Source organism: Abrus precatorius, unplaced genomic scaffold, assembly GCF_003935025.1.
Source record: "Abrus precatorius isolate BTA unplaced genomic scaffold, Abrus_2018 Scaffold6, whole genome shotgun sequence".
Taxonomy (NCBI): domain Eukaryota; kingdom Viridiplantae; phylum Streptophyta; class Magnoliopsida; order Fabales; family Fabaceae; genus Abrus; species Abrus precatorius.
This window is the reverse complement of record NW_020874406.1, coordinates 19,390,636-19,404,250: the sequence shown is the minus strand read 5'-3', so window position 1 is coordinate 19,404,250 and position 13,615 is coordinate 19,390,636. Positions and strand designations below refer to the sequence as shown.

General features: G+C 28.3%; 2 protein-coding genes across 2 annotated transcripts; both read right to left on the bottom strand.

Annotated features, from left to right (window-relative positions):
• Window positions 1-2,400: 2,400 nt before the first annotated feature.
• LOC113869725 (acyl-acyl carrier protein thioesterase ATL3, chloroplastic) lies at window positions 2,401-5,490 on the bottom strand. The gene is made up of 5 exons (XM_027506184.1): window positions 5,283-5,490; window positions 4,909-5,009; window positions 2,883-2,992; window positions 2,636-2,731; window positions 2,401-2,559 (listed from the first exon to the last, which is right to left on the bottom strand). The coding sequence occupies exons 1-5, from the start codon at window positions 5,480-5,482 to the stop codon at window positions 2,443-2,445; spliced, it is 624 nt and encodes a 207-aa protein (XP_027361985.1). The 5' UTR covers window positions 5,483-5,490; the 3' UTR covers window positions 2,401-2,442.
• Window positions 5,491-7,882: 2,392 nt separating this feature from the next.
• Window positions 7,883-9,232, bottom strand: LOC113869931 (transcription factor bHLH75-like). Its single transcript, XM_027506478.1, has 6 exons — window positions 8,955-9,232; window positions 8,715-8,834; window positions 8,484-8,549; window positions 8,317-8,385; window positions 8,162-8,242; window positions 7,883-8,003 (listed from the first exon to the last, which is right to left on the bottom strand). The coding sequence occupies exons 1-6, from the start codon at window positions 9,186-9,188 to the stop codon at window positions 7,905-7,907; spliced, it is 669 nt and encodes a 222-aa protein (XP_027362279.1). The 5' UTR covers window positions 9,189-9,232; the 3' UTR covers window positions 7,883-7,904.
• Between the last annotated feature and the right edge of the window lie 4,383 nt (window positions 9,233-13,615).

Below are 13,615 nucleotides of genomic sequence, written 5' to 3'. Positions count from 1 at the left end.
CACTTAGAATTCAACATCTCAACAACTTAATTATTAAGAGTGTGTTTAAAAGAGTTTATTAAAGTAACTTATGATTTTGTCAGTTTATTTTAATAAATTACTTCATATAAATTATCAAAATAAATTATGTTAATAATTTTTTATTGAGTTTATAATATAAATTTCTTATATAATAAAACATTATTAAATAAAAGTTAAATTAAATTGTTATTTAGTTGCTCCTTAAATATAATTTTTACATTAATATCAATTACAACATTAATGCATTAATATGAAATGACTCTTAATTAATTATCGTTAATTATAGTGAACTAACTTCCTAAAGAAGTTCTTACAAATTTTAAATAAAACTTCAAATGATAAATATGCATTTTTTTTATCTGTCAACAAATGACAAAACCAAATTAGAAATGGCAAAGTTGTATTGAGAAATTATTTACTACATAATATACATTTTAATCCTATACATGTATTGTTGTACCAGTTTTGAAAATAAAATATTTCTATGGGTAATTTTTTTATTAAATAAGACCGATGTAATACATGTAAGAATTTAGTTATTATTATTTTAATAAACTCTTGTGTATTTAAACTATTTTGTTTATAAGGGTTATTTTTTATTTGAAGTTTAATTACACTTTTAATTTTTATACTTTAACGTATGTCCAATTTTGATATCTTAATTTTAATTCTGTATATTTGATACTCTTAAATTTTCAATAGTTTAAATTAAATTTTTACCTAAAATATCATTCAATAATTAAAAAAATATATAAAAAGTGCGATATATTTCAGTCCATTGTTTGGATGAATTCTTTTTTTTCTTTCTTTTTTTTATAATTCTCTTACTTTCAAAACACGTATTTCTAATTCAATTTTTTATACTTTACTGAAATATATATTTAGCAAATGATTATTATCAAATAAAAATGATTATATGTATGCAAACTAAATTAAAACACTCTATCAAAATAAAAATAAACAATATTATTTATAAATTATAAGAAGCTCTTTTAGCATAAGGCCCTAACAAAAAAACAATCTAGGACATTAATATGATACTATTTTCTTCTGACTAAGTCTTTTAGTACAAAATTTTTACGAAGACCGACCGACTCCTTGGGGTTTGTTATTTTTAAAATTTTAATTTTAAAATATGACTGTGATTTAAAAATTGAAGAGAACTTGTTTTTAAGAAAAACTTTTAGTAAAAATCCTTTAACACCTCAAATGTAGGAATAATAATTTTTCATTATCAGTAATCATACTTCAAATGAATAAAATCAAATGCCAATACATGTACCTTTTTTTAAAATTTGATATGCAGATACATTTTTTTAAAGTATATTTTTTATTCCAATATTTTATATTTAGATGTTTGACTTAATTATTGTATATATATTACTTTACACCAAAAATAAGTGTTAAATAAATTATATGTACCTTAGCAATAGGGATGTGTGTAATTTAAACATAATGTAATTATATAATAATATAAAGATGATGAGGATAAATGCATTTTTTTATTCGCATGATATATATATTATTTGTTAGAATGGGTCAATAATGTCTATATGAACACTTTAATCTTTATTAGGCAAAAGCTAATAACTAATGACAAATATGCTTAATAAATTGATTTTTTCTAAAAATTATTTTAACTTTTTAATAAACAGACCAATGACCAGAAATGTACTTTAAAATGCATTGCTAGCGTTCCTCTTGCTATTTTAGAGACTGCTGCAAGAGGGAGATGCTCCAAAAATGCACCACACATTTCAAGAAATGTTAAATGGGATAGATTATTTTCATGGAAGATTACATATACCATATATAGTATTTCATAGAAAACAATTATCATGGTATAATAATATATTTTGTTGTCTTAGTTATCAAAATGATCAATGTTTCCGTATCCGGAATTTATGTAAAAATAATAATAATTGAGGAATGCAAATCCCAAATAACCAGAAGGCTAAATTAGCAGCTAAAAGGACCTTCTGTTGTCAGTTTGAGCAATTCGACCAGGAAATTTCTTTTATAATATTTTGATTTTTCACTAAGTTCGCATTGTGCTTATGATTGAACAACATGGCATCAATCACCCAAAAACACTTTGTCAACACGGGAACAAAGAAAGGATACAGAGACAAGGAAAAATGCCCTCTCACACTGATTAGGCCAAAGAGGGCCTCAGGATTCAGAAAGCAAGAAAAATACAAGGGTGAAGTCCATTCGTTCTTTCTAATCATCAAGAAACCAAACAGTTTAATATTCTTATAGTTTAAAGTAGAAATCTTTTTTATGGAAATAATTTATTAGATCCACTACAGAGACGTAGTACCTTCCCCACCCACAAGCCAAAATGAACGTAAGTATAGAAATAATTTACCTTTCTCAAAGTTATATAACCAAAAAAGGCATGTTCATCAATAAACCGAATTAAGAGTCCTCATTTCGAATATATTTTACAAATTTGGACTTCATCTCCGCTGGAATTCGTATAGGACGATAGTTTTTGTCAAGCCACACCGCAGTGGCCTTGGCTTCCAGAATAGGCTGCCATCAATTCACTAAATATCAAAAAATATTCTCAAAGATGGAAAATGAATAAGCTGTAAGTGATGGAGTTGACCTCTTGGTTTGGTAGCTTATAGATGAAGTGATCAAAGTATAAACGAGCAGCTGAAGAGCCAGAAATCCTAACCTTTACAACAAATTTGTCTCCACTCTGCTTGCATGTTCTTAAAATGAGAACAAATATTGGCAAACAGAACTATCTTATACAAAACATCATATCCTTATACTGTACTACAATTATCAGGGCTAGTTACACTATATCCTAACAAACAGAAATGACTAACAAAACTGGAGATGCTTACTCTTAGAGGTGCAAGGAATTTGATTGATAATTCTGACAATGCCAATGCATCACCACTACGTGCCACAGCATCACAATTAATACCGATACTTTCCAAGAGTTCATGACGACCTTATGAAAAAATATATATATATAAACCGGAGATCAGTTTATACATGTAAAATAGAAAGCTTAGTTGCCACAAATGTACAAGGATAATCTAAAATGTTTGCAGAGCATTCAACTCAAGATCCTCAATTTTCTGTTAATTTCACGCATACTTGTTTCATGATTCAAGATCACAACCAACTAAAGATGATTGGGAAGGGAGATTTGTACCAAGGACTTTAGATTTTCAGATCATGTCACAAATTCTGTTACCAATTTTTCTGATGTAACAAAAAATTTGTCTAGTTCTATTCATTCTGTTTCAAATTGTATCAACCAACTAAAGGATAGTTCAAGTGCACATCACTCAGTCCCAAAATACAAATAGCCTTGCATTGACAATAACTCCATTGAGTTAGGTTCCATGGGTTATTATTCCCACATGATGAATTAAATTCTTGAATAGGGAAGTTTCAAGAAGCTCTAAGTTCCACCAACATGAGTCATTTTTATTCTGTATTTTTTTCTGGTTCTGTTATGCTTGTATCCAAGAATTACCCAGAAGTTAGAATAATTTTTCTGGAGTTAGTAATACTAGAACCACATACCAGATTCTCTGGTTTCTTCCATTTTTGCATTCTGATCAAGTATATTTTTATGATCCTAACACTAAATATTTTCTGTATCAATCTTTCTCGTCGATTACCTATTTATTTTTTCACATAGCCTAACAAATGTTCATATGTATGTATAAATGAAAATTCATTTCTTACAAAGTGTGACTACTTTCTGTGTATGGTGTTTGCAGTAGTTAAAATCTTGCATAACAAGGAGAACTTTCTTTCAGCAATTAACAGGGAGAACTCCAAACCTGGGTTATATGCAATTAACTGCATATGTTACTTCTAATGGTTTTGCCTGGAAACTGCATCATTCATTTATGGTTGAATGTTCAGATTCCCTTCGTCTTTGCTTTTTTTATTTTACAACTTTTATTAGTGACCAAGTTTAGACTGATTTGCAAAGAAAGTCTGTCATAATACAGCTATTGAGTCAATACATTAGTTTTATTAGGAAGAGAAATGAAAAGATTCAAAAAAATTTTATCATATGCTTCTGCTGATCTGATTTTGCTGTTTTACCTTCATGATTTCTTTCCTACTGGAAATGTTAAATCTGGACTGCAATTCAATTTAAAGTTCAAATAAATATATCTGTACTGGATAAGACATTATTCAGTCATAATCATAGAAAAAGAAAACCGAACACCCTTTCGACCTAACCTTAGGACGAGAGGTACTCACATCCCTTCAGCCTAACATCGGACGAAGGGTGCCAATACCCCTTCAGGCACATCAGAATAAATTAATAAGTTAATTAAGGTTGATAACTAAAAAAGGAAAGAGCTAATTATCTAGGTTATCTAGAAGGCTAAAACAGAACTGAATCATCAAGCCCATTAACTTAATATCATGTCTATAAAAAGAAAGTAAGAATGACAAGTAATGAGGTTGACTTTAGAGTACTAAATAGTATTTATTATCTTATACCGAACACTGATTTTACCATTGAAGTGTCTTTGCAGGTACCCTCTTCCATCACGTTCAGGAAAGAATTTAGAATATTTGACAAGGACACTTGCAGGAATAATATCAAAATATAATTTGTTATTATAAACAAAGGGAATAAGATCTCAAAGAATGTAGCATCGATAAACCTAGAAAAGCATACAAAGATCATTTTCATATGACTACCACCTCACCACAGCACCTCTGTTTGCAATATACCTTGTCAAAATTTAGTGTTCGTTTGGAGTTGTAAACATTTCAAAATTATCATCTAATCACATACATCATTCACAACACAAAGCAAAAGGTTTTGTAACAGTAAGAGTTAACACTTAAACGAAAATCTACAGGTAACAGTTCATGAGGTCTCACCGTGTTGGCAATAACTTGAATAAACAGCATTGTTGACCACACCATACTGATCTAACTCGTAATCGCGCACTTTTAATTCAACATAAAAAAACCCACTCATTCTGTTATGTCACAAACAAGTGTGAGCTTGTAAGAAGAATATTATACATGGTCTGAAAATTGAACAAATGAAAATAACTTGACTATATAAAAAATAAATTTAATAAAGAGAAAATCGAATGAAAATTGCATATGTCACAGGTAAAGACAACAGGATTAACGAAATTTGTTATGGAACGCATTAATTGCACGAAATGAAGCCCCAATTTGAAGTTCACGATTTTAACATGACATGGAAATGAGATTGAAAAATGAACAAGGGAAATGGCAAGTACCCTTTGCTCCCTCGGAGATCGAAGAGTGGCGAGGAGGAGCTGGAACTCACCGGGAAAACTGATCGGAGTGCGGGCGGATTAAACCGCCGGCGGGGAAAAGGAAAAGAGGGAGAATGGCGCGTGGGGTGAAACGACGCAGTATTAAGGAATGATGAGGAAGGCAATGTGATGGTAGAAGCGTGGATGGAGTTGGAGAACATTGTTTGGATTGTGATTGTGGGCGTTTAAACTTTTAAGTTCCAATTCATTGCTAGACCAACTAGTCTCTAATATGTTATTTTTGCTTCTTCTTTTTTATAATATATATACTTTAATTGATATTTGCAAGACATTTATTACAGGCAACTTCTGAGTATTCTGCTTTATTCATTAATGTGAATCAATCTTCAAGGTTTGCTGTGACCTGTGAATGAGTTCGAAGAAGCATCTTAGTCAACCAACAACCAAAAATACTAACTTCTGTTTTTGCTTTTATCGCACCCTAATTAGGGTAATAATATTTGGGGATCCTTGTAGACCGGAAATCACACCAACACGGGAATGAAATACAAATTTATTTCAAAATCGATAAAGAATTAAATATTTATCCTAACCGTGACTTACTCTAATAAAAAATTTTAAAAGCTTAAATTTATTCTAGTATAATCTAAAATAATTTATATCCTAATAATCAAATTTAAATAGCCTAGTTAACAAAAAAAATCCTAAATTCTCAAGTCTTAATTAGATTTACTAATAGAAAAGAGATTGTATACTTTTAAAATAATGAGGATAGTGTAATATATGCATATTTTAAGGGAAGAGAATATAATTTACTCTAATATTTATTATAAAAAATTATCATATTTATATTATATAAATTATTAAGTGTTACAATAATATTTGTTAATATAGTTTTTATTTAATAAAATAAAGTGTTAGTATAAATTTTAAAATTTATATTTAAATGATGCACTATATTAACATTTGATTTATTAGTAATTTAATTATCATACGATGACAAAAAATTATTTCTTTGTATAATATGTTATAGCAATAGTACGTACAAACATAAAATGTCTACATATACAATTAATTTAATTTTTATTTAAAAATACTTATATCAACCAAGACTACTCTAATATTAAATTATTAATAGAAATATTCTAACGTTTAATTTTCTTTCTTTTTTTTTTACTAGTAAATGATATTTTTTTTAGGAGGTATAAAAAATGATGTATAAAGGATATTGCGTATATTCATTTTTGGTATTTGTGGATAAAGCAGTTGGCTTTGCTACCCCACCGGCCAACTCCATATCGTCCGCTACATTTTCTTGTTTGATGTTTCCTCTTGAAATGTCCATATTGAAGTTGTCTTTACCACGACATTGGTCCACCTTAGTTTCATCAACAATACATTGTACTTAGCCTTATCCAACCATTTCAATCTCATAACTTAGATGCCAATATCAATCACAGTTATCCAATTAAAATTCTCAATCTCAAGTGTTACTACGCAATTTTCAATTTTTGGGACCCAAATGATCATCACCGACAACTAGCAACTTGGACCTTTCGTTTGAATAATTATGAAACTCACGTATAGTTGAACTCCCCTGTGACTAGACTAAATGTTAATTTGCTTTAAAGCTAAATATAATCAATTTTAAACAGGTAAATGTAAATGATATATATTCAAATTAATTTCATTTTACGTACATGAAAAGGGTTTGATCATTTGGATATTAAGATCCTTTTTTCAGAAAGTTGGACTCTTATGTCTGCCTCATTTGTATAGCCTTACGCCCTTAACACTTGTGTGTGGACAGAATTTCATTAAATTTTCCGTCAGATAAAGCAGTAACTGTCACACCACTCAGATAGTCAGATTTGCCAAATGAATCACATCTTCCGGCTGTGCTTCCCAATAATTTGCCCTCTTTTTGACCATCAATCCATTGATTGAAAACTAATTCAGGACTTTAAGATATTCATGAGCTGTGAGAAACATGCGAAATGTGAAAAAATAAATTCAAATATTTTATTTTTTATAAAAAATAATACAGATATTTAATCTTTTTTAAAAGTTATAAGTACATTTAATGATAAAATATCATATTAGCACATCTAAGAATGTTCTCTTATACTTAATATTGACCGGAAAATTTGTAAGTGTTGATTGAAATAATTAAGATAATTAGAAAGCTATTTTAATAGAATAACTAATTAATGAAAAAAATTGATTTAATGTGATATAAAAGTCATAAGATATGTGCCATATAATAAGAAAGACAAATTTGATTTAGAAAGATAAAGTTTACTTTCATGATCTTTACATCTTAAAAGGATTTCATTCCTACTAGTTGATGATATCCTCAATTTAAACAAAAATAAATAAACAAATAAAAAGACACATGGTTATATATATTAAAAAGAGAATATCCTTTTTGAAGTATAAAGATTGGAATTTATAATATAAAAAAAGATTAGTAGCACAATAAATATAAAAGTTATGGGGTAATCTGCCACACTCCTACCACGCTTTCTTCATTTATTTGTTATACATAGTTACTTTTCTCATTCTATATGTTTCAAAGGAAGAATATATGGATTTCATATATGGGCAACAGAAATAGACTTGTCAATACAGTGGCCATGTTGGGTTGGAATAGCTGATCCCACCAAAACCTTCTCCTGCTACCCTTTCCATCTCTTGTATTTCATGTGTGCTAGCACTCCTCTGGAACACACAAGCCGCATTTATGAGCATGTTAATAGTGGCCTACTTAGACCATAAGTTTTCGTGAATCATTCTATGAAAATGATGGGGTCATTGTCGTTTTCTTAAATAAAAAAGATTATAGAAAGAAAGAAGCCATGGTACTAATTAAAGGGTACCTGCATGATTTCAGTAGCATCCATCTCTGCAGTGCTGAAATCAAAATACATGCTTGCTGCTGAAAGCTTCATAGATAGAAACTAAGAAAAGAAAACTTTATGTTCAGTATTTTTCTAGTCAAAATGACAAATATTGATTAGGAAAATACCCTAACCTCAATTTGCTGCTGTAGTGATTGAACATAGTCTATTATCACATCTAACATTACTGCCATTCCCATTGACTGCAAAAACATAAGAATGGCACCAATTTATGACAACCCAATAAGGATACACATACTAAAGAAATTAACTTATTATGGAAGAAAATATAAGTCAGTACCTTATAGCACCCTGGAACCAACTCCTGCAAATATCTCATCTTCTCATTGATTTTTTCTCTTCTCACCTGGCATCAAATAGAAAATACTGCAACATTTAGGGTCATTACTAAAAACCGTAGTTCTTGCTTTCTCAATCTCTTTATTCATTGGATGCCAGAACGGGTTGTCTATAATAGCTTTTTGACACAGCCCAAGAAAAAATAAACAAGGGACTAAACTTTATTTATTACCCTTTCTGCTAAACTGTGGCTATCAGTTGCTTGGCCTCTTTTTGCCCTTACATGAATTACTTCATTTCCTTTCTCTTTGAGTCTGTCAAAGTTTCTCTTCCTTTTGTTGCCAACCAGATTCTGCAAAATGCAAACAACATATAAAACATAAGAAACCTCAAACTCTGGTTGTCCCATGTTCGTTCGCACCAAACTGTAAAAGCCATAAACTTAAGAGACAAAAACTAATGTTTTCTAAACCTTATTCTTTTCATCGCAATCAGTTGCAGAATTTGCAGGAGAAGAATGATCATATTTGGCACTATAGGCAGAGGCTGATGAAGAAATCAGTGGAATAGGATTTGGGTGATTCTCAGAATGACTAAAGTTCTGCAGGGTTTGGAGCTGTGGTTGTTGATCCAAAAGGTTGTCATTGTTGGAGAAAGGTATGATGAGTCCTAGATCGGTCAAGGTAAAATTCTCCACCTTGTTCATGATGGTTCCCTAGTTTGACTTCTTTTCGGTGGAAAGTGTCTAGCTTATTGAGAAAAGAGAAAGGATCATTCTGTTTGATAGGCCTTCCCTTTCTTTCTATTTATTGTCATTTTAGATGAATAATCCTTGAAATGAAGATTAACTTTAAGAAGCAAGTTCTAGAAAGTAAAATAATATACTTGAACTATATCAATTATATTGTTATATCATTGATTAACAATCCGTGTGCCAGATACATGGAATACAGTTATAGGAGCCTACTCTTGGTATTATTATACGTGATAATGTGACAGTATAATAAAATGCCGTATCATTCTATTTTTTTTATTCTTTTTAAGTGATTATATAATAGAGGAAGTAATGTTAAAGAAAAGATTTATTATTAACATATCTTTTTGAATTATTTTATTCTTACAAACAATATTTCCTTTCAACATTTTATTTCTCTCTCCATTATATCACTTATCTTTTCTTATATTTCTCTTTGTTTTCTTCTCATTTTATGTTAATTGTAGAAAATGTAGTAGGAAACATGAATAGAAATAGAATTTGGCAATCGTATTTAGTGGACCTACAGGAACATGACTTAATAGGACTAGATTAAGAGACATTGTAGGTCTTTGTTTGACACATACTTTGTTTCAAATGACATTGCTAATGATGTTTAGGACGTTATTGTCAATGCCAACATTGCTATAGACGTGGTTAGCTCTGAACAAGTGATAATATGATCTCCAAGTGTGCTTTGATTCGTTCAGAAATCAGAATCCTCTTTTGGTCCTACATACCTCAAAATTCAGCTCAGGATAATCACACGATTGCCCAAGATGAAGTGTACTCTTTCGATATGTTCGAGATTGGAGGGGTCCAATATACTTTTATAACGACCACAAGTATATATCCCCCAAGTGATAAAATTAGCGAAACTTTTTGTTTCCAAGTCTTTCATAAAATACACAAAATTCCATACTGTATAGTCTTCAAATATTGCTTTTAATAGTAATTAGAGAGAACTATGAATAGGCTAAATGGAATACCAATAGTCCTAGCGATCATTTCTATCAGATTATATAGGCAGCTGGCCATAATTCCAATTGCCTAAACTAATTCAATGGCATCATGCATCCTAATCACCCCTTTCAACTAGGAGACATTTTATTTTCCTATCATCAATAGCTTTCGACTTTTAGGGTGGTTGATTTTTCACATTTTTTTATCATTAAAATCAAAATCTTATAAAATGAAGAGTATAAGGAAAAATAATACTTTTTAACTTATGAATGTAAATTTTAAAATAAAACGTGTTTAATCAAAATAATACTAAATTATTTTTTAATTTAATTTCAAAATATTTTTGCATTAATTTTTAAAACCAAAAAAAGTGGTTCTTAGCATATAGGTATAAAAATAATTTATTTTATCATATAATTTCTCTCTTAAAAAACAAACAATAACTATGTATTACCATAATTATAATCATTTGTTATTGCCACTCCTATCATAAATATCATTTGCCATCATCTATCCTTTGTTAGAACCATTATAATCATCACAATAATTATTATTACTAGTGACCACCATAAAAATCAATAGAATATATATTATCCCCACAATAATTATTATCAACATAATTATTATTATTATCATTACTGTAATTAATGTTAGCACTTTTAGTATCATGCTTGGCCTTAACTATTATCGCTATTTCTATCATCACAGATCTACTCTCATTATCATGAGCTCTTCTTCCTAGTCTAATTTAATATGAAATTGCTTACATAATTTAAATTTATAATAACATTATAAATTATGAAATTAAAAGCTTTTTATTTTTAAAAAATTAAAATTGACAATGCCGATCTGAGCTTTAATTAGGTCTCTTTGGTTGGGATTTAGTTCAAAACCTTCGAGTGACGATTAGTGTTTTTTAATTCTTATCGTTATGTTTTGACAAAGATGATATGAGAAACGAAAATTATCGATCACGTAGAAAAGTAGAGCTTGTATTGTCGAAACAAAAGTTAAACTCATGAATGTTAGAAAAGAAAAATAATTAATATTTTGAGGAGCATGCAGTCTCAAACTCAAAGTTGAGCCCAAAAATGGTGTGATACTGTTAGAAGAGATATCAGAACTACATCGACAGATTAGGGAACCACAATATCAAATTATACAGTACGTTGTCTCTTGAATCAACATTTCAACAGTCACGTGTGATTTGATTGGAAATTAAGGTATGGCCTCTTCGGGTAAGCTTATTTGTGTACGAAATTACTTAATTTTCCATCAAAACTAAGTCATTATTGCCTCTAACATCATTTTAATTCACACGGCTTTATTGGAACAAAGCATCATTTTCTATATATCAAAAAGTTATTAAGAAATTATTTACTTCCATATAAGGATAAAGAAGATCACCAACCTCATTTAAATTTTATGGTTCAATTACTAATCGTCTATCAATTAATTGTCCAAAAATATGTAAACTGTCAAAAATATTTGTCAATTTTAAATATTTAACACAACAACTGTTTATTTGGTAATTAAAAAACAAAAATTAAAATGTAAAAATACTACCTTTTGAGAATTTAATTTTGCAAATATTAACACATTGTTTGATTAATATAGTAGTGTTTTAAAAACAATTTTAAATGTCTTATCAATTATATATATTAATTTAACTACTGCTTTTTGAGCAAGAGAATATCTCTTATTTATTTATTTTTCTTACTTGTGAGACATGACTTTAATATTATTCAGTACTTAATTTTTATTGATTTTAAAATTTTCAATTATTCATTTCTTTCAAACTTTCTTTTTTGGTTGATCTGTTTTCTTCTCTCAAACCTCAACTTCAAATTATGTTTAAGTTTAATTACAGTAAAAATTTACACTACCACATTGATGCTTCCAAGTTGTTAGTCAAAATTTGAAAGTTGTTAGTTATTTTATTAAATTAAAATTATTTGATAAAATTAACCAAAATATTCTGTCAAACACATTCTATAACGTATTTGCTAGCTTATAAAGCTTCCTACCCAAAATAAAAGTATTTAGTAAAAACTTTATTATGCTAACTTATAATATTTTTTAAAACACTACTTGAAAACGCACCGGAGCTTATTATTTAATATTAATTTTTATCTTATTACTTTAGTAAAATTAATCATTTATTGCTTCATTTGATATTAACTATTTATTTTTCATAAAATATCTCCTTTAATTTTACATAATATATTTTAATTATTATATTATTTATTTTAAATTTTTGACAAAATATTTAATTTGTAAACAAGATAAGAATTTAAAACTAACTAAAAACTTAAACTATAATTGTGTAACATGATATAACTTAGTCAACACTGCACAAATTAGATAAAAGTATAAACATTCCCTGTTATGTTATTTTAAATTTATTAATTAATTCAACAACTAATTTATTAAAGATTTCTAATTCAATAAGTTAGCTTAATTACATTTAATTTAAAATTATTATTTTTTACTTTTAACTAATCTATCATCTGTTTTTGCTAATTATTGCCTGGAATTTGTCAAAATAAATTGACTATCAACTAAGAAAAGATTTAAATAGGTAAATAATTAAAAATAAAAATATTTAATTTTCTAAATCATAAATATACTTTTAAAAAGATAATACTATTTGAGCAAAATATAATCATTATAATTTAGGGTTTGTTTGTCGAGATTTAAAATTGGGCGTTTTTTCATAAAAAAGAAAAAGATTAAAAAATTTCACACTCGGGTGGGATGGAACCTCTTGTCAGGACTATCCGAAATATCATCAACAGAAATTGACTTATGAGCCCTTTCGGATGTCCATTTACTCTAAAGAGTTATTTCCAAGAAAAACAAAAAAAAGGTAGATAATTTTTTTATTTTAATTTAATATTTTTTTAAAACTGATAAACATAGATATTGTTTTTTGATTTATGATTATAACAAAAGATCTAAATTTATTAATTTAAAAATAAAAAATCTGTTTTTGTTTAAAAAAATATATTTTCCGAATAACCTCTGAACGAGCTGGTGGACTGCCTAACCTCTCTCCCATTTTACGAATGGAAAACAAACCAATCGTCGTACTCGTACAACCAGATTCGTATCAATTTCGGATTCTATTGTTTACCATTTTTTCAAAAAATTATAATCAGTTGTATTTAATGAAAATCACATATAATATTTGTATGATGTGCAAGTTTGTCTAATTTAACATATAAATTTTTTAAGAAAATAAATTATTTCTAATTTTTATTTTTTAGAAAGATTCACTGTAGAATACATCTTTATTGTAATATACATATTTTTCATTAGAGAGGATTACTATTTAATAGCACGAACTCACTAAAAATATTTTTTTTTACTGGAGAACTGTTAAATTAAAATAAAATAAAAATGGGACTAACAAA

Excerpts from the sequence above, each read along its gene's own strand:
- LOC113869931 (XM_027506478.1), bottom strand. The coding sequence starts at position 9,188 with ATGAACAAGGTGGAGAATTTTACCTTGACCGATCTAGGACTCATCATA. Across the intron at positions 8,835-8,954 it reads ATTGCGATGAAAAGAATAAG|AATCTGGTTGGCAACAAAAG; the intron begins GTTTAGAAAACA and ends TGCATTTTGCAG. Across the intron at positions 8,386-8,483 it reads TGGTTCCAGGGTGCTATAAG|TCAATGGGAATGGCAGTAAT; the intron begins GTACTGACTTAT and ends ATGTTTTTGCAG.
- LOC113869725 (XM_027506184.1), bottom strand. The coding sequence starts at position 5,482 with ATGTTCTCCAACTCCATCCACGCTTCTACCATCACATTGCCTTCCTCA. Across the intron at positions 5,010-5,282 it reads GATCTCCGAGGGAGCAAAGG|AATGAGTGGGTTTTTTTATG; the intron begins GTACTTGCCATT and ends GTGACATAACAG. Across the intron at positions 2,560-2,635 it reads ATAAGCTACCAAACCAAGAG|CCTATTCTGGAAGCCAAGGC; the intron begins GTCAACTCCATC and ends AATTGATGGCAG.